Raw genomic sequence first — 18,892 nt, forward strand, 5'->3', positions numbered from 1 at the left:
TTTTTGCAAGGTTTGGAACACCGAAAGCTTTAATAAGTGATCGGGGTACTCATTTCTGTAATAATCAACTTGAGAAAGTTCTTAAAAGATATGGAGTAACTCATAAAATCTCCACCGCATATCATCCACAAACAAGTGGACAAGTTGAAAATACCAACCGAGCTTTAAAACGTATTCTAGAGAAAACCGTAGGATCAAATCCGAAGGAATGGTCCATTAAATTGGAGGATGCACTCTGGGCTTTTAGAACAGCCTACAAAACTCCAATTGGAACCACACCTTTTAGACTTGTTTATGGAAAAGCATGTCATCTTCCAGTAGAAATTGAACACAAAGCATTTTGGGCTTTGAAAACATGTAATCTTGATTTACATGAAGCTGGACGTCTACGATTAAGTCAACTAAACGAATTAGAAGAATTAAGACATGAAGCATACGAAAATTCGTTAATCTATAAAGAAAGAACGAAGAAATGGCATGATAAAAGAATCAGAAGTTTAAAAGAATTTAAAGAAGGAGACAGAGTTCTTCTTTTCAATTCACGATTCAAGCTATTTCCTGGAAAATTGAAATCAAGATGGTCTGGACCATTCATAGTCAAAAGAGTTTTCCCATACGGAACGATAGAATTAATAAATTCAAATGGGATTGAATTTAAAGTTAATGGTCACAGAGTTAAACATTACATAGATAGTCCGATGGAATTCGACAACGAAGTTAATCACAATTTCGACACCACAGCTAACTAAGTGTGGGGAGAATCAAATCTTTAAAGGATAATATGTATTTCTGTTAGAGTTAGATTGTCTGTTTTCGTGTAGTTCTCGAAAATGGAACCCGAATGGTCTTTCCCTAGCAGACCCTAAAGAACTAGTCTTCTCCCCCCATTCTGAATTTTTATTTTTTTTAGGTTTTTACGAAATGAAGACTGCCTGTGAACTAAACCATGGTCTAATGCTACACGCTTTGATCACTAAAAGAAATAATGACATACTACCGAGTGAAATAGTATCAGTAATCAGAGAAAGAATGGACGGAGTTAGAAAAGAATCCAGATGCGAAGATAATAAGTTACAATTTGGTAAAGGAAAATCAAAATCCGCAGCGAAAAGAAGAGCACGACACCTAGAACGATGTCACAAATGCGGAAAATGGTCACATGGAGGTAAATGTTCAAATAATCAAACCTATTCAAATACCGAATTTGTTACTTTATGCAGAGACGGACCGTTCATATGTTTAGAAGAAAAGACACTGAATGCTCGAGGTTACACCTATGTAGCCATGGAAAATCAATTAAACCGACTATCTTATGAATGGGATAGATCATATAACTAAGAAATCTATTCCACAGGTATGTCTGTACAGTTTTTATTTTTATTTTTAACCTTTTGATAATAAACGCTAATTTGTTCGCTAAAAAGTATTAAATTGGTATTAAATAAAATTAGGTTTGGCGACCGAAATTATTGATATCATTCAAAAATTTATTACATCACTGCGAAATTTAACGTTTATTCTTAAGGTATAAATATCTTTAAACAATCAACCCAAAATATTTCAAAAATTCGTCATGAGTTAAATTAGGTCTTGGAACCGAAATTACTTTACCGAAAAGAGGGGCGCATATTTTTGATAATATTTGATTGATTAAAGTGGGATAAAAAGACAAAAAGATTTTTAAATTTATTTTTACCATGTTTTTAAAATTAATATTTAAATCTTAAATTAATATTGTAAACTTTGTAAAAACAATATATTTAAAATTGTAAATATTTGAAAAATTAATATAAGTTTGATATGAATTTATAAATTTTTAAATTAAGTTTGGTGTGAATTTTTAATTTTTAAAATATTAATTTTTAATTTTATGCATTTCAAATTTTAAGTTTGGTGTGAATTTTTAATATTAATTTTGAATTTTATATTTAAGTTGTGTGAAGTTAAAAAACAAAAATTTACTTTATCTCATTAAGTTAAGAATATGATTTTTAAAATTCGTCGTAAGTTGAAGACTAGGTCTTTGAACCGAAATTGCTTTACCCGAGGGAGGGACGAGAACTTTTATTATCATTATTTTTAATCTTATTGAATTAAAGTATGCCAAAAACATTGAAAAAACCCAAAAATCTTAGCTTTTAAAACAATCGCTACAAAAAGACAAATTTTAAAATTTTGTCGAAGGACGGACTAGGACATCGATCCGAAACGACCTCGTCCTAAATAACAAGGGAAACAAAATTTTAAAATTAATTACTTAATTGTTTTAATAAGTTAATGATTATAAAAAAAAAAAAACTCCGCGAGTCGCGGAGTTTGAAGTGCAAAACCTCCGCGAGTCGCGGAGAGGTCGGATTACAGAAAAAAAATAAAGAGCTGCAACAGCTCAGTTTCATACTCCTCAACTCAAACAACCTGCGAAAACTGCACCCGAAAAACCCGAGAAAAAACCCCAAAAATCCCAATTTTTAACCGTTAATCACCAAATCTTTTGCTAAAATCATGTTGAGAAGGATGCTATCTAAAAATTACTCAAGAAAAACGGTAAATTTCTACACCTAAACACCATTTAATCCGAAATTTGGTGTTCTTGAGCTATTTTTTCCCCAATTTGATTTTGATGCTTTTTAGTGTAATTAGGCTTAAATTGTTTATGTATTATGCTTGTATAACCTAGATTGATGCTGTTTAACATGATTAGAAGCCTTAAACTTCAAATTTTGAGTAATCTAGGGTTTGTGTTCTTGAGCAAATTTGGGGCTTTTTGATATAAACAGGTTATGGCCGATTTTTGTCATGAATTGTTGCTAAATTGAGTAGTGTAACATGTCTAGGTAGTTAAATGATCCAAACTTTGAGCCTAAACATGATTTTGAGAATTAAAGTGGACTTTTTCAAGTCTAAAATTCATGAACTTGATTTTTGAAAGATAATGCCATTTGAGACTTGTTTAATTGCTAGTAATGATTATTTTGACATGTTATTTGAGTTGAATGCTTATGAACTTGGCGGACATTTTCGTATATGCTTATTTGAAAAAGTGTAGATTTGATGAAAATATGAAAATGAGCTTAAGTTTGATATAAATTGATAATGTCATTGTAATTATTTTGATTGATGATTTTGCTGACACTAATGCATATTTGGATGCACAAAATTTGTGTTTGATGTGTTTTGCAGAATGAAAGGGGTGAATCTTCATCCCAAGCCCGCAATGCTCCTGCTGAGAATTTGGAACAACAGGAGGTGGATAACTACTACAAGCAGGATGTACCTCATCCAGTCATGACCTTTTCCGATATGCACTTGGAAGAGTTGCACCCGAACCTGAGATTTGACAGACTTTGGATAGATTATCCAAAATATCAACGGGGTTTGCATACTCTTCATTCTAAGGTTGTTGAGGTACCGAGGGTCATAGAATGGGGACCCTTAGAAGCTGTAGAATTGGCCGGGCCAATTAGGGAATTACTTGTACAGAGGTATGGTAATTCTTCTTTTAATGACTGGGTATGTTTATTCACCATACGTAGACCTGTATATAAAGTATGGTGTGAAGAATTGTTATGTAGTATAGAGTTGAATGATCGGGTAGCTAGTTTAACCGATCGTTCTTTTATTAGATTTTTGTTAGGCGGTTCGATGCGCCACATGTCTTTACTGGACATGGCTCAGTCTTTACGTATATATACGCCTGAGGAGTTAGCGTCTGCCGATTGTAGAGGATTGATACTAAACGGTAGAAAGATAGATGAGAATTTTGATACACACGGTGTGTGGAGTCAAATGACAAGCCATCACCGTTTCAAAGGGGGAAATTACTCTTATTTGGATATAGATAGAGCCGAATTAAGAGTGATACATAGATTTTTAGCTAATTCGATTACACAAAGGGGTAAGAACAAAGAAAAAGTAAATGAACAGGATTTGTTTTACCATATGTGTATTCGAGACCCACAAAGCGCTGTAAGTATACCATATTGTGTGGGTTATTATTTATCAGCTATGGTTCGGGGGATGCGACCACATAGCATAATAGGAGGTGGTATTTTTATTACTTTGATTGGTGAATATCTCGGTGTGGATATAAGTCGGGGGGATTATTACTAGAAGAGCCGGAACCCCGCGATACTATAGGTTTAAATGTATACCATGGTGCAAAAGTTTTGAAGAGGCGAAATAACGCCGCAGTACGATACCATGGTAGACATCCACAGGTGGAGAGAAACCAGCAACAAGGTAATCTAGGAGGGGGGAATGAGATGCAAGAAATGCATAGGTTTATAGCTTCTCAGGAATACGAAAATGCTAGACAGAGAGCATTTGAAGATTGGCAAGTTCATCAGAACCAGATCATAGCTCATTGCCAACATATAGGTAGAAACTATATTCCTACACCGAAACCCATCTTCCCTCCTTGGTCTATAGAGATGCAGCCACCATATCCTACGTATGACCCTGCCGAAGCATTCTATAGCACTTATGGTTATGCCTGGAACCCCTATTGGTACCAATATCATCCTTAGTTTACTTATTATTTTTTTTTTATTTTGTAATTTGTAATTATTGATACGTTTAATACTTTTGTTAATATTGTAATCATTTTTATAATTATCTAACTTTTATTCTTAGATTTTAATAATTTTTGAATGTGGGGTAATAAACCAAACTTCAAAAATATGTATATATGTTTGCAGTTTATCTTATGTACACAACAGGGTAAAACAACGCATTTTCAAAGACTGGCATTAAGTTCAGCAAAAGCAACTAATTTTGACGACAAGATGCAAAATATATGTGAAATAACAACAAGACGGAATGAACAAATGATGTGCACCATTTATCATTCAGCAAACAAACGCCAATATAATTGGAAACTTTGGTAAAAATTTAATCATTTTCACACTAATCACCTTCAATAATTTAAATTGTTACTGATTTCTTGCAAATGAGGGCATTGCAAGATCTTAAGTGTGGGAAGGGATTAAATTCTTTCGGATTTTAAAATTTTTACTTTATACACTTGGTTACCATTAAAAATACTAGTAAAGCAGTAGTTGTATTAGAATCTAGTGCTCTCTGATAAAAAAGAACAGCCCTAGTCTTATATACTGACTACCCAATTCTAGTAAAAATTTTCAAAATTTTCAATTAAATGAATTCAAATTATGTTTATACATATTTATGAACGATAAAACTAGGTTTTAACACCGAAATTATTGTTACCTCGGAAAGGACATAAATTAAGAAACAAACTAAAATGTTAAAATTCATTTAAAATGGAATAGAGGACGATAAAAAGGAAAATAAAAGCCAAGTGTGGGAAAATTTACCAAGTTATTTTAAACATATGTCACATATATCTGTAACAAATAACTGAAAATACTTTTGCTTTGAACTAAACTAAACTGTTTTACCCAATGAAAGAAAAGAAGAGATGGATCTACACGATGAATCAATTCCATCATTAAAAGGAAGTAAAGTCTTCCGAAAAAGACACGCGCTTCTTGATTTAGGTCATGAAGTTGTCGTCCAGACCAGCTGTAGTTTGACGAAAAATCTAGAAAAGTCATCACTAAAATCAGCAGGAAATCCACGGACCTCAGCATTAAACAGGGTCGCCATGTGGTCAGATTTATCCTAACCATGAGAAGGATTTATCTCGTACAATGGGGGGCACCGTGCAAATTAGCTGGATAAGACTAATGAATCAGATCTCCAGAAAGGATAATCTCCTTAAAGATTAAAAATCAGCTTTTAAGACTGATATTACTCAATCCTAGAGATTGACCTTAAAGATTGAGAATTACAAACTCATGGAATTCAATGATATCTAAACTCGAGCTTAAACGAGAAAATATTTTGATAAAAATTACAAACCGATTTGTTTTCTGAAAACCCTATTTTCAATGCGTTCATTACCATTGAACGTAAAATCCTAGGAATTCACCTGGAATTCATTAGGTCACCTGAACTAAATCGGGTGTCAACCGTAAGAACGGTGGTTGCATAGTGGTCAAAGACAGGACTTTGTGCCAGACCGAAAAATTATAAGGGTGAGCTTTACTATTGCTCCTACCAAGGATAGTAATTGCGTCCGACACGTTATAGACCATAACTAAAAGCATGTCAGGGGACATTGCCTTAACAGTTGCTTGTTCAACGCTTTCCTTTACAACCGGACGGTAGTTTACCGAAAGGTAATATACGGGACAAGTAAACTGGACGTGTTGCTTTCCAAATACAAGGTTAGCAAGTGGGTGACACAAAACCGCAAGTTTGAGCTAAAATTTTCAAATCTGAAACCCACCAAACCCACAAAAATATTTTGCAAACACCGGTAAAGGGTTATTCCGGAAAACTTATCTAGGGTAAAAAACTAGATTTAATTTTCAAAAGATCAAATGTTTTCATAAAGATCCAATTTTCTTAATGGATCTAAATTTTTATAGTCATGTGGGACTGTAAACCATATCGTTACTACCATTGTTTATACCGCCGTATAGAAATCACTGATGTACAAAGTGTGAAGAATAAAGAAGTGATTCTAGTATTTCAAGACAATATTGCTTGAGGACAAGCAACGCTCAAGTGTGGGAATATTTGATAATGCTAAAAACGAACATATATTTCATAGCATTATTCCTCAAGAAAGACAAGCTTTTAGTTGCAATTGTTCTATTTACAAGTGATATTCGTTTAAATAATAAAAGGTGAAGACAAAAGACAGATTCGACGAATTGAAGACGCAAACGACCAAAAAGCTCAAAAGAACAAAAGACAATCAAAAAGGTTCCAATTATTGATAAGAAACGTCTCGAAATTACAAGAGTACAAGATTCAAAACGCAAAGTACAAAATATAAAATTGTACGCAAGGACGTTCGAAAATCCGGAACCAGGACCAGAGTCAACTCTTAACGCTCGACGCAACGGACTAAAAATTACAAGTCTACTATGCACAAGAATATAATATAATATGTAAATAATTATATTAATTATTTATATTTTATATTTATATATAAAATCCGTCGGCAAGAAAGACTCCAAAAGATGTGAGCTGTAATTTTAATCTCCGCGACTCGCGGAGTTTGAAGAGGCTTTTGCCGCGAGTCGCGGAGCCCTAAATTTGAAAACTGCCTATAAAGCCAACCGAATTCTGATCAAAAACCATATCTTTTTCTTCTCTTATCATACGTAAAATTTATATATATATATATATAATTTATATTTTAATTTTAATTTTAATTCTAATAATAAGGGTATGTTAGCGAATGTTGTAAGGGTGTAAGTCGAAATTCTGTCCGTGTAACGCTACGGTATTTTTAATCATTGTAAGTTATGTTCAACCTTTTTATATTAATGTCTCGTAGCTAAGTTATTATTATACTTATTTAATCCGAAGTAATCATGATGTTGGGCTAATTACTAAAATTGGGTAATTGGGCTTTGTACCATAATTGGGGTTTGGACAAAAGAACGACACTTGTGGAAATTAGACTATGGGCTATTAATGGGCTTTATATTTGTTTAACTAAATGAAAGTTTGTTAATGTTAATATAAAGATTTACAATTGGGCGTCCCTATAAATTACCATATACACTCGATCGGACACGATGGGCGGGGTATTTATATGTACGAATAATCGTTCATTTAACCGGACACGGGAATGGATTAATAGCCACTAGAATAATTAAAACAGGGGTGAAATTACATTCAAGGGTAATTGGTGTAATTGTTAACAAAGTAGTAAAACCTTGGATTACACGCAGTCGATAACCTGGTGTATTCATTAAACAAAGTATTAAAACCTTGTTACAATTCGAATCCCCAATTAGTTGGAATATTTAACTTCGGGTATAATAATAATTTGACGAGGACACTCGCACTTTATATTTATGACTGATGGACTGTTATGGACAAAAACCAGACGGACGGATTAAATAATCCAGGACAAAGGACAATTAACCCATGGGCATAAAACTAAAATCAACACGTCAAACATCATGATTACGGAAGTTTAAATAAGCATAATTCTTTTATTTCATATTTAATTTCCTTTATTTTATATTTAATTGCACTTCTAATTATCGCACTTTTATTTATTGTTATTTAATCGCACTTTTAATTATCGTACTTTTTAATTATCGCAATTTTATTTTATCGCACTTTTATTATTCGCAATTTCATTATCGTTATTTACTTTACGCTTTAATTTAAGTCTTGTATTTATTTTATATTTTACATTAGGTTTTAACTGCGACTAAAGTCTTAAAATCGACAAATCGGTCATTAAACGGTAAAACCCCCCTTTATAATAATAATATTACTTATATATATATTTGTATTTTTATAAAAGTAAACTAATATAGCGTTGAGCTTTGTTTAAAGATTTCCCTGTGGAACGAACCGGACTTACTAAAAACTACACTACTGTACGATTAGGTACACTGCCTATAAGTGTTGTAGCAAGGTTTAAGTATATCCATTCTATAAATAAATAAATATCTTGTGTAAAATTGTATCGTATTTAATAGTATTTCCTAGTAAAAATTAATAGTATTTTATACCCCTCTTCTTTGACATCATGCACCCGTAATAAGGTTTGCAAGTTCTTATTACGCACACATGCCGCATCGACTCGTTAGTACAACGACCGTCTCGCTCGATGATATACACAAACACAACCAAAATTCTACGCGGTACAAACACACGCGAGAATTATTATCACAACACACAACATATTAATAATATCCGCATTACTAATATAAATGTTAGTCAACCTATAGCAAAGGCACTAACCAAACCCATTCCGACCCGTAATCCTACAAGTCCCGCAACAATTTAAGCACACACAAGTCTAAGTCTAGGCACCTATCTCAAGTCACCTAAATCCCTTAGACCATGCTCTGATACCACTTGTAACAACCCAAACCAACCCGCGATTAAACCGTGTAACATTACAACAACAAATTTTTTTTTTTGCTGAACTGCCACCTGGCGCGGCGCGCCATATAGGCCGCGCGGCGCGCCAAACCTGACTGTCCGGAAAGTCTTTAAATGCGAAAATGTTTGACTAGTTCCCGACATATTTAGGCGTAACGCTTTTAACCCCATGTCCATATATAAAAACTAGCACGTTCTATTAATAAAATTATGTTTACGAAGCGGGGCCCACATCGACCCAAATTACCCTTTAAGTATCAAAATTACAATTTTCGACCATAAGACTTTTAATACAAAATAAAGCCGAGCATGGCGATTGGGGATACGCTACCCAATCCTAATAAATCCAAAAGCAAGCCTTCTATGCAAACTATGCAAGTCCTCTAATCCTCGCGCTTACCCGAGCCACCATCCGCATGCAATCTATAAAAAGAGTCAACAACGAGAGGGTAAGCTAACGCTTAGTGAATGATAATATACTACATACATATATATGTATAAAATGGACACGCCACAAAATAACAAATACCGCATACCGAGGCATCCATATAAGGCACTACACTAAGCATACCATACGATCTCTAAGCAACGAGCTAAAGATACAACAACAATATAAGTTCACCAACGACGAAGTGAACAACGCCAAATAGCTACACCCGGAGGGTTAGCTACAACACAACAATACATTAATATGTAACAATATAAATATAACAACGTGTAACACTCCCAAGGTTAACCATAACGCTATGGTGCTACCGGCTCGTGGTTCACACCATACGCAATTGAGTCATACTCTTTTATAGTGCTACCGGCTCGTGGTTCACACTCGATGCTACCGGCTCGTGGTTCACATCAATTATTTTATAGTGCTACCGGCTCGTGGTTCACACTCGATGCTACCGGCTCGTGGTTCACATCTTAGTTTATAGTGCTACCGGCTCGTGGTTCATACTCGATGCTACCGACTCGTGGTTCACATCTTAGTTTATAGTGCTACCGGCTCGTGGTTCACACTCGATGCTACCGGCTCGTGGTTCACATCTTAGTTTATAGTGCTACCGGCTCGTGGTTCACACTCGATGCTACCATAACATCCACAAACAAATACGCCATAAACATGAACGCATAATTATTCCACTCATAATATTAACCCTTCGCCATTGGGGTTATATAATCCACATCGCCCGCCCATGTGATAAAGTACACACAAAGTGTGCACCTCGTCAAAGGTGGTCAACCAAAATGCACAACCGTGCCAATTGGACCTATACACAAGTCCATCAATCCACCTATATGTGAAGTGAGCTCTATGACCGAGAACCACTTCACCCGACCCGCACCCATCCTACACATACATATGCACATAGGATATTAACACTCACCTTGAAGTCTTGAAGAAAGCTTCCAAGTAAACCGCAACTCACCAATGGAAAATACCTATTCCATTATCACAATTACAACAATACACTTAGAGTGGATTTACAAATCAACCCAATTCGTCACTTAGTGCAATTTCGACCCAAATGCACTTCCAAGCACAAACCGTGCCCAAAACTAACCAATAATCACTAACACATGTGAGAATGGTCCTAATACGCCAATTAAACCCGAACTCAAGTGTTAAACACGTGTCATACCCATTTTGACACTTAAACCCTAATTTTGACCCATAAGGTCAAAATCTCACCATTTACAAGTTTTGACACCAAAACACATTTAACTTGGTTTTATACTTCAACTTAATCCATTTTAAGTTTATAAACCTCATTAAATCGCCAAATGGGTCATAATCACCACCAAACCCTAGTTTGACCCAAAGTCACAATTAGTCAACCAAATAACCTTAAATGGGTTTCAATACTTCCATAATCACTAACTTAAGTGATTAAACTCAATTTCAAGTCCTAAACATGGCCAATTAGTTCACCAACCCAAAATCCACCAACACTAACAATAAACCCAATTACTAGCATCACTAAACCCATTTCATCATCTAAAAGGGTTTTACAACAAACTAACTCAAAACCTTAACTTGAATAACAAATTCAATAAATGAAATTCGGAGTTTGAGCTTACCAATACTACCACAACGTAGCTAGGAACGAAAGGAACAACTTTAGAACTCGAGCTTTTGATCCAAACGGCCTCCTTCTTCTCCAAAACCCCAAATCTCTCTCTAGAATCTCTCTCTCTCTCTCTAGATAGTTGGGAGTGATGAATGGATGTGAAAATGATCCAAAACTGATCCAAACCAGCTAATATGGCTCACAAATCCGGCTCCAAGTGAAATTACCCAAATACCCTTCATTTAAACCTTTTAAAAAGGCTGAAAATTGCCTCAGCAGCAATCGGCGCGCCGCGCCAGAAGGTGGAGCGCCGCTCCAATTAACTGGAAATTGTGGTCGAGCCTAAAACAGGTTTCAGCAACTTGTTTTGGCCATAACTTTTCGACCATAACTCCGTTTTCGATGAATCAAATATCGTTGGAAACGTAATAAGATATTCTATCCAATGGTAAGGCTTTGAAACATCAATTCAAATTTATTTGGGTTTGAAAAGGTACGTACATACCTTGTACCTCAAACAACGTCCAGTATTCTTCGACGGTCGAGCAAGCAACACCTACATGCTGTGCACACTCCATTCTCACATCGTACACCTTAAATACATTATGTACAATAAATATTTGGGTCTTACAGGTAGGGATAGAATCTCAATGTGGGACCCTATTATTAATAAATTTAAACGAAAGCTTGCCGGGTGTAAAGGAAGGTGCCTTTCTTTTGGGGGTCGCTTAGTGATGATCAATGCGGTTATTTCAAGCTTACCTCTTCATTATATGTCCATTTACAAAGCTCCTTCTTCCGTTTTAAAACGACTCGAAAGGTATAGAAGAAATTTTCTTTGAGGCGGAGATTGTCTTAAAAAGAAAACATGCTTAGTGAAATGGGAAGCGGTTTGTTTGCCTAAAGATTTGGGGGGGTTGGGGATTACTCCTCTCCGGAAAAAAAATTTAGCTTTGTTAGCTAAATGGTGGATTGGTTTGAATTCTAATAATCATTGCTTATGGAAGGCCATCGTTGTTTCTTCTTTCGGGTCTTCATTTCGTGGTAAACTAATGAATAATGTCTCCTCGTTGAACACTTCTCAAATCTCTCCCATTTGGAAAGATCTGATAAATCTACAAGGTAATGATCCCGCGTTTCGTATTCTTGGTCCTAATATTTGGAAATGGGTATTAGGTGATGGGGCAAGCATTTTGTTTTGGTATGACACATGGGACGACGGGCTCGTTTTAAAGGACGAATTCCCATCTCTTTTCTTTGTTTGCGTTCAAAAAACTGCATGTGTTAAGAGCTTTCGGTACCCCCTGGACAGTCGAGTGCAACAGGAGGGATGGGATTTCAATTTATCCCTCCCTTTATCTCCTTTCAACGTTATGCAGGTGCGTCAACTCTCTGCTTTGTTATCACGCTTTAAGCTAATCGATTCAGCCCATGATTCAGTCAAATGGGCTGCTATTGGCTCAGACTTATTCTCTGTTGCGGATTCTATTCGCATTATGCTTCAGTCGAGTATCGTTTCTCCTCCCGTTTGGCCTAAGGTTGTTTGGGGTAACAACGTCCCGTCCAAAGTCATGATTTTCCATTGGCTTGCTATTAAAAAGTGTATTCCCGTCAAAGAGGTGTTATCAAGTAGACACATTTTGCCTCCTAATCAATCTTCGCTATGCATTTGGTGCATGAATAATGTTGAAAGTGTCGATCACTTACTTCTCCATTGTAAATGATCGTCGGCTATTTGGACGGATCTATTTAGATGGTGGAATATTCGTTGGGTTATTCCGGCATCGATTGTTGACTTCTCTTTCGATTGGTTCTATGGAATGGGTATAAAAGCCTCGAGATTTTGGAAGTTGATTGGGCCCGCGACTATTTGGGCCATTTGGTTGGCAAGGAATGATATCATTTTTAACAACAAATTTACTTGTCGTTCAATCGTGGTCCGGAATATTAAGCTTAAAGCGTTTTTATGGGCCTCCAATCTCAAGCTCATTCACGGACTTCAAGCACATGTTTGGGAGCAAAATCCGTACCTTCTTTGTCATTAGTTACCTCGTCATGTATTTCGTTCAATTTGATGTAATTTGTATTTTCTTTTGATCGTATGTTCTTTTGGGTCGATAACATTCATCGCTTTGATGAAGTTATTGAGATTAATAATATTCATCTTTTTCCCCGTTAAAAAAAATAATAATAAAAACTAAAAGTAAAAAACATTAATTATATTATATTATATATTTATATTTATATTATATTAATAAAAGAAATCGAAAATCAAAATTACTACTGCAGAGATGGAGAGTTAAAGTACTCTAATCAGATTAGAATAGATACACCAAGTTAAGCCTCATGGAAGGCGTGTATATTTATGTTAGAATTTAATGGACCCTAATCAACAATCACCAACTGAATATGGTGATCCCATAAACAACAAACGGACAGAATAAATGCAAGAAAAGTAAATGACATAAGATATTACGTGGTCATCTGCAATCGATGTAATTGCTTTAGTCCACGAACAACTAGAGAGTATTTTTATTGAATTTTCGTAGCTTAGGGTTACAAATTACATAAGGTTTATTTATAGTGCAAATCAGAATGAGGAAACAATCATCTCAACTTGTTGGCTACGCAAGACCTCGCGTTTCGCGAAGTACCCTCGCGGATTGCGAGATCCATCTCCCAAACGAAACCATACAACCATACGCGAGACCTACAACATCAATCCCTGCCACATTCGTCGCTTTTTAGCTCACCATCTCGAGTACTAGCCATCTCGCGTTTCGCGAGATTAAGCTCCCAAACTCGAGATTCTTTTGATTTTGAATCCCCGTTTAAACGACTTCACCCATCTAACAATCTCCCACTTGATGTTGATGGAGACCTTAAACAAACCCAATCTGGTCAACCCATTAACCATTCCAACCAAGAAGTCGAACCACCTTTTATACCGCATATCAAACATGGGGCACGTAAACTCAACATCGCTGGAAGAGCAGACTTTTGATGAAAGGTCTTCAACACTACCTGTCGAAATCAATTTAATAACCCTTAAACTCTCTAGTCGACGTCTTATTCATCAGTTCACAAGAAGACTAGTTGAAGCTATGCAAAGCTTTGCAACAACTAAAGTATCATCATTTATGAGTTCGCGAAAAAATTGATACCTCAGTTTGATGTGTTTTGTACGACCATGAAACACCGGGTTCTTCCCTAAATGAATATCACTTAAATTATCACAGTACAAGACACAATCTTGTTGAACTCGTCCTAACTCCACCATGAAATTCTTTAACCAAATAAGTTCTTTGCTTGCTTCGGCGAGGGCCATATATTCGGCCTCTGTTGTTGACAATGCAATACTCTTTTGAAGTCTAGACATCCAACTAACCACACTCCTTCCAACCGTGAAAACATAACTCATAGTGCTTTTTCTCGAATCGTTACATCCACCCAAATCAAAATCAACGTACCCTAAAAAATGGAATCACTTTTAGTGAATTGCAACCCCATTTTAGAAATGCCTTTCAAGTAGCACAAAAATCACTTTACTCCTTCCCAATGATCCTTTCCGGATTTGACATAAACCGACACACAACTCCCACCGCATGAGCTATGTCGGGTCTTGTGCACACCATTTCATACATAACACTACCCACCACCAATGCATAAGGAACTTGAGCCATTTCCTCATTGTCTTTATCCGTTTTAGGTTATTGACTCTTCGTTGACTTCAAAGTACCGACTAAAGGCAAGGATCGTGCCTTTGTCACTTCCATGCTGCACTGCTCAAACACGTTCTCGATATACTTAGGTTGAGACAAGGTTAAACTGCCTTCAACCCTATTCCTTGTAATACTCATCCCGAGTATTTCTTTAGAGGCCCCCAAGTCTTTCATTTCGAACTCATGAGAAAATGTCTCTTCAACCTGTAGATCTCTAACATGTCTGATCCTGCAATCAACATATCATCAACATAAAGTAACAATATAATATAATAGGACTTGAACTTCTTCAAGTAACAACAATGATCCAAATTGCTTCTCGTGAAGCCGCTCCTAGCCATAAAGTCATCGAACTTCAAGTACCATTGTGGAGGTGCTTGTTTCAATCCATACAGACTTTTCTTCAATTTGCAAACCCACTTCTCTTTACCAATTACCTCGAAGCCCATAGGTTATACCATATAATCTCTTCGTTGAGATCCTCATGCAAAAATGCGGTCTTTACATCTAATTGCTTTAGATGTAAGTCATCGGAGGTTACAATACTCAAAACTAAGCGAATAGTAGTCATCTTCACAACTGACGAAAAATCTCATTATAATCGACCCCCTCTCTTTGTTTAAAACCTTTAATTACCAACCGAGCCTTGTACCGCTTTTCCCGTTCAACTCATCTTTGACCCAAAAGACCCATTTGTTGTGCAAATTCCTTTTATTATGAGGTAATTTCACTAGTGACCATGTCAAGTTTTGGCCTTGTATGCGCTATTCGTACATCACTTTTGTTGAGGTTGAAGATGTCGTGCAGGCTGTCAAGTCCTTTAACGGGTCCACAGTATTCGGTCGCCCCATTTATGTGGGATGGCTGAGAAGGAAAGCATCTCTTTATTTTTGTGCTCAGCGTCCGAATTCAGGTTTCAAAGTCCGGTGTAAAATCTCTTGGAATACCGTTTTCATAGATAGATTGAAACTTTCGGTATTAATTGTGGATTCCGTTCTAACTTTACTTTTGAGGGTAAAGTTATTGATTTTGTGTAACATTGTAAAAGCCATTGTTATCTTTGGTCCCTTTGGTTGCATTTGTGTGTGTGATGACTTAGTGTGTTTTCATAGTGTTATTGATGCTCAATCTGATGATTTTGCTTGGGTTACTCCGTTTTCGGAGATTGCATCTTCTTTTTGCCGCTTTGCGTGGGTCTAACTTAAGGGTGTTCCAGGTTCTTGTGTTTCAGCCGATAGTGTTAGGATAGTTGCCGGTTTGTTTGGCGACATGATCACCGTGGCTAAGTCTTCGACTCCCTTGGTAATTTGGGGTCACTTTACGCTTTCATTAAATCGGCGTGCACTAAACATATCCACGACTTAGTGGATGTGGATATTGATGATGTAGAAACCTCGAACTCTCTTGTTTGGTTTAAATCGGTCGAAAAAAGTATTTATTTCGTCAATGTAGACGGAAAAGTGGGAAGATTGGGTGCTAGGGGCGTAAGTTATCTTTGTTCGTTTCACTTTATTTTTCCTTTTTTAGTTATGTTCTAATCTCTTTCAGTTCGTAATGTGTTTGAGCCATTTGATATATGTTGTGTTAGTTTGTTTAGTAGGCTGCTATTGTTGCGTTTCCTTTTTTAGTTTTTTTGGTTTGTTAGTTCTATAGGTTTTGGATAGCCTCAGTCGTAGTTAGCATGAGTTCGTTTCGTTTGGTAGTCTGTATTTCTAGTTTCGAGCTTTTCTACTCCACTGTTGTAATTTTGTTGGCTTCTTTCATGTTTCTATGAAATAGCCTTACTTTATAGTTTTCGGTTTTTCCCAAATAAAAAAAAACAAAACAAAAACAAAACAAAACAAAAAAAACAAAAAAGGCTTCTTATTTCTCCAAACAGTTGACTTTAGCTTTGACTTTTTCATTTAGGCATTTATAGTCATTTACTCCCAATCTTTTGGATAAAAGGTGAACCCCTAAATATCTCATAGATTTGTGATTTGATTGAGCCATGCCAATATACCTCCCTTTGTGCATTCTCATGGCATATAAATACAAATACAAACAGTTTATATCTAGTCATGAGGCAAGGCTAGTGCATCATTAATTCATTATGACATGTTTTTTCAGAGTTTGGTTTAGCACACCTCCAAGGGTGAAACTGGGATATGTTATGGTCTAAGTTTTGTCATCTTCATCTTAATTTAAATGCATTTTGAACATAGAAATTGATCTTGAGATGCACATACTACAGGGAAATTTTGTATGTAGTAAGGAATTTTCTTCGCAAAATAAAGTAATTTTAAATTACAAAAGCAACATAAATAAATATGAATAATTCAAAAAGGAGAGCTTTAGAGCAAGCCTAAAAATAAAATCAAACAATCACACCAACAAACTCTTTTTTTTTTTTTTTTTGTCACTTGAATGTTTGTTACTCTAGAACTTTACTTGTAGCTCATCCACCAAACTCTTATCAACTTGAAAAGCTCTTGCTAAAATATCACTTGAAATTGAAGGATTTGCACCAAAAGCAGCATTTGCAATTGTTATGGCACCTGGATTCTGACTGCTCAATGCAGCAATAACGGTTGCATATCCATTACCAATATTATGTTGGTAGTGAACAAGCCCCACTGGAAACACGAAAACATCACCCTTTTGGATAGTGGCGGAACTTGAACCCGACTACAGATGGGGCGGGTTTAAAATTTTATTAAATTTTTCCATAAAAGCTGGAGCGAACACTAAAAAAAACCTTATTTTTTAGTAAATTTATTATTTTTTTAGTGTAAATCTTTTTAAAAAAAAATCCAGCTGGGCCCACAATATTCCGCCACTGCTTTTGGAGTACCTTAGTGATTAAACGGTTTTCAGGGTTAGATGTCACAAAACCGACTTGTAGTGTCCCTTCAAGAACGGTTAGGATCTCAGTGGCTCGTGGGTGAGAGTGAGGAGGATTGACTCCCCATGGTGCATAGTCAATTCGAACCATTGAGATTCCTAAAGTGTTTAGACCAGGTAACTGAGTCGCAAAGACTGGGGTCACCTTTGATCTGACAGCGTTTGATGTGTTACCCATAATGTGGAGCCCACTGAAGCAGAAATCCTCTGCTTGAACTTGCATTGGGTTCTTACATGCTACACCATTTACTATCACTGCACGTCAAATTATTTATTATATATCTTAAATAATGTACTTATTGCTTTTAAAAAAAAATGTAAACTCTTATAACTATGAGTAAAATAAGGAGAAATGGGTTAAAAAGTGGTCAGCTGCTTTTGTGTATAGACTCTATTCTAATATTTATATCATTATTGTTAATTGTTAATACGTGTAATCATAACCAGTTCACTCTTCATAGAAATAGAAAATTCGAAAAGACCAAAAATGTGCTTACAGCCAACCTTGCCCGACCCACCCAATTTGACACGTTGAGAGTCTAGCTTGCTAACTATTTCACAATTATATTGCAATCAAGAAACTCAATGAATAAGTACTTATGATTATTGATGACAATACCTGAGCTACTGGTGTCGGCTACACAAAAGTCTTGGAGGGGTGCAGGTTCAGCAAACGCAAGGCAAGCAAAAGTTGAAGCTAAAACGGTCAACAGGATGACTTTGTTGGACATTTTTTAATTTTCTAAATCAGAAGGAAGATGGAAATTGAAATGTTTTTGGTGATGAAAAAGCTGATTTGTGACTCCATATATATAGGACTACTCGTGTGATGGTTGATGGTTATGTTGTTTAGTACTCCATATGTTTTGTGTGTTCTTATGCATAAAATTTGAATTAATGTTTTTATATAAGTATTGCCGTCTAACGCGCTCCATAGGAATATTAGGCGCTACGTTATGGTGCTGGCTGCTGAGAATGGATGAAAGAATTGTAGCCGGCTAACCACATACTATATGGCTCTTTTGTAGTGCCAAGAATTGGTCAACTTCTATCTCATATATATCTTAATTAATCATTATTCATTAATCATAATAATAACGATAGTTACTGTAGATGTAGCACTATATTAGTAAAAAGTGTACTCTAATCAGATATGAATATATACATATATGTTAACGAGCCAAATCCAATTTGAGCTCTAATGGTGCAGCTTATGATTTGCACACATAAAAGAAGATGAAATAACCATCAGAGACCGAAAGACGTACTCAGAAG

At 35.9% G+C, this 18,892-nt stretch overlaps 1 protein-coding gene across 1 annotated transcript; it reads right to left on the reverse strand.

Annotated features, from left to right (window-relative positions):
• Positions 1–17,152: 17,152 nt before the first annotated feature.
• LOC139897929 (putative germin-like protein 2-1) lies at positions 17,153–18,348 on the reverse strand. The gene is made up of 3 exons (XM_071880646.1): positions 18,237–18,348; positions 17,541–17,872; positions 17,153–17,371 (listed from the first exon to the last, which is right to left on the reverse strand). The coding sequence occupies exons 1-3, from the start codon at positions 18,346–18,348 to the stop codon at positions 17,153–17,155; spliced, it is 663 nt and encodes a 220-aa protein (XP_071736747.1).
• Between the last annotated feature and the right edge of the window lie 544 nt (positions 18,349–18,892).

Source organism: Rutidosis leptorrhynchoides, chromosome 3 (genome assembly GCF_046630445.1).
Source record: "Rutidosis leptorrhynchoides isolate AG116_Rl617_1_P2 chromosome 3, CSIRO_AGI_Rlap_v1, whole genome shotgun sequence".
In the NCBI taxonomy this organism is placed as follows: domain Eukaryota; kingdom Viridiplantae; phylum Streptophyta; class Magnoliopsida; order Asterales; family Asteraceae; genus Rutidosis; species Rutidosis leptorrhynchoides.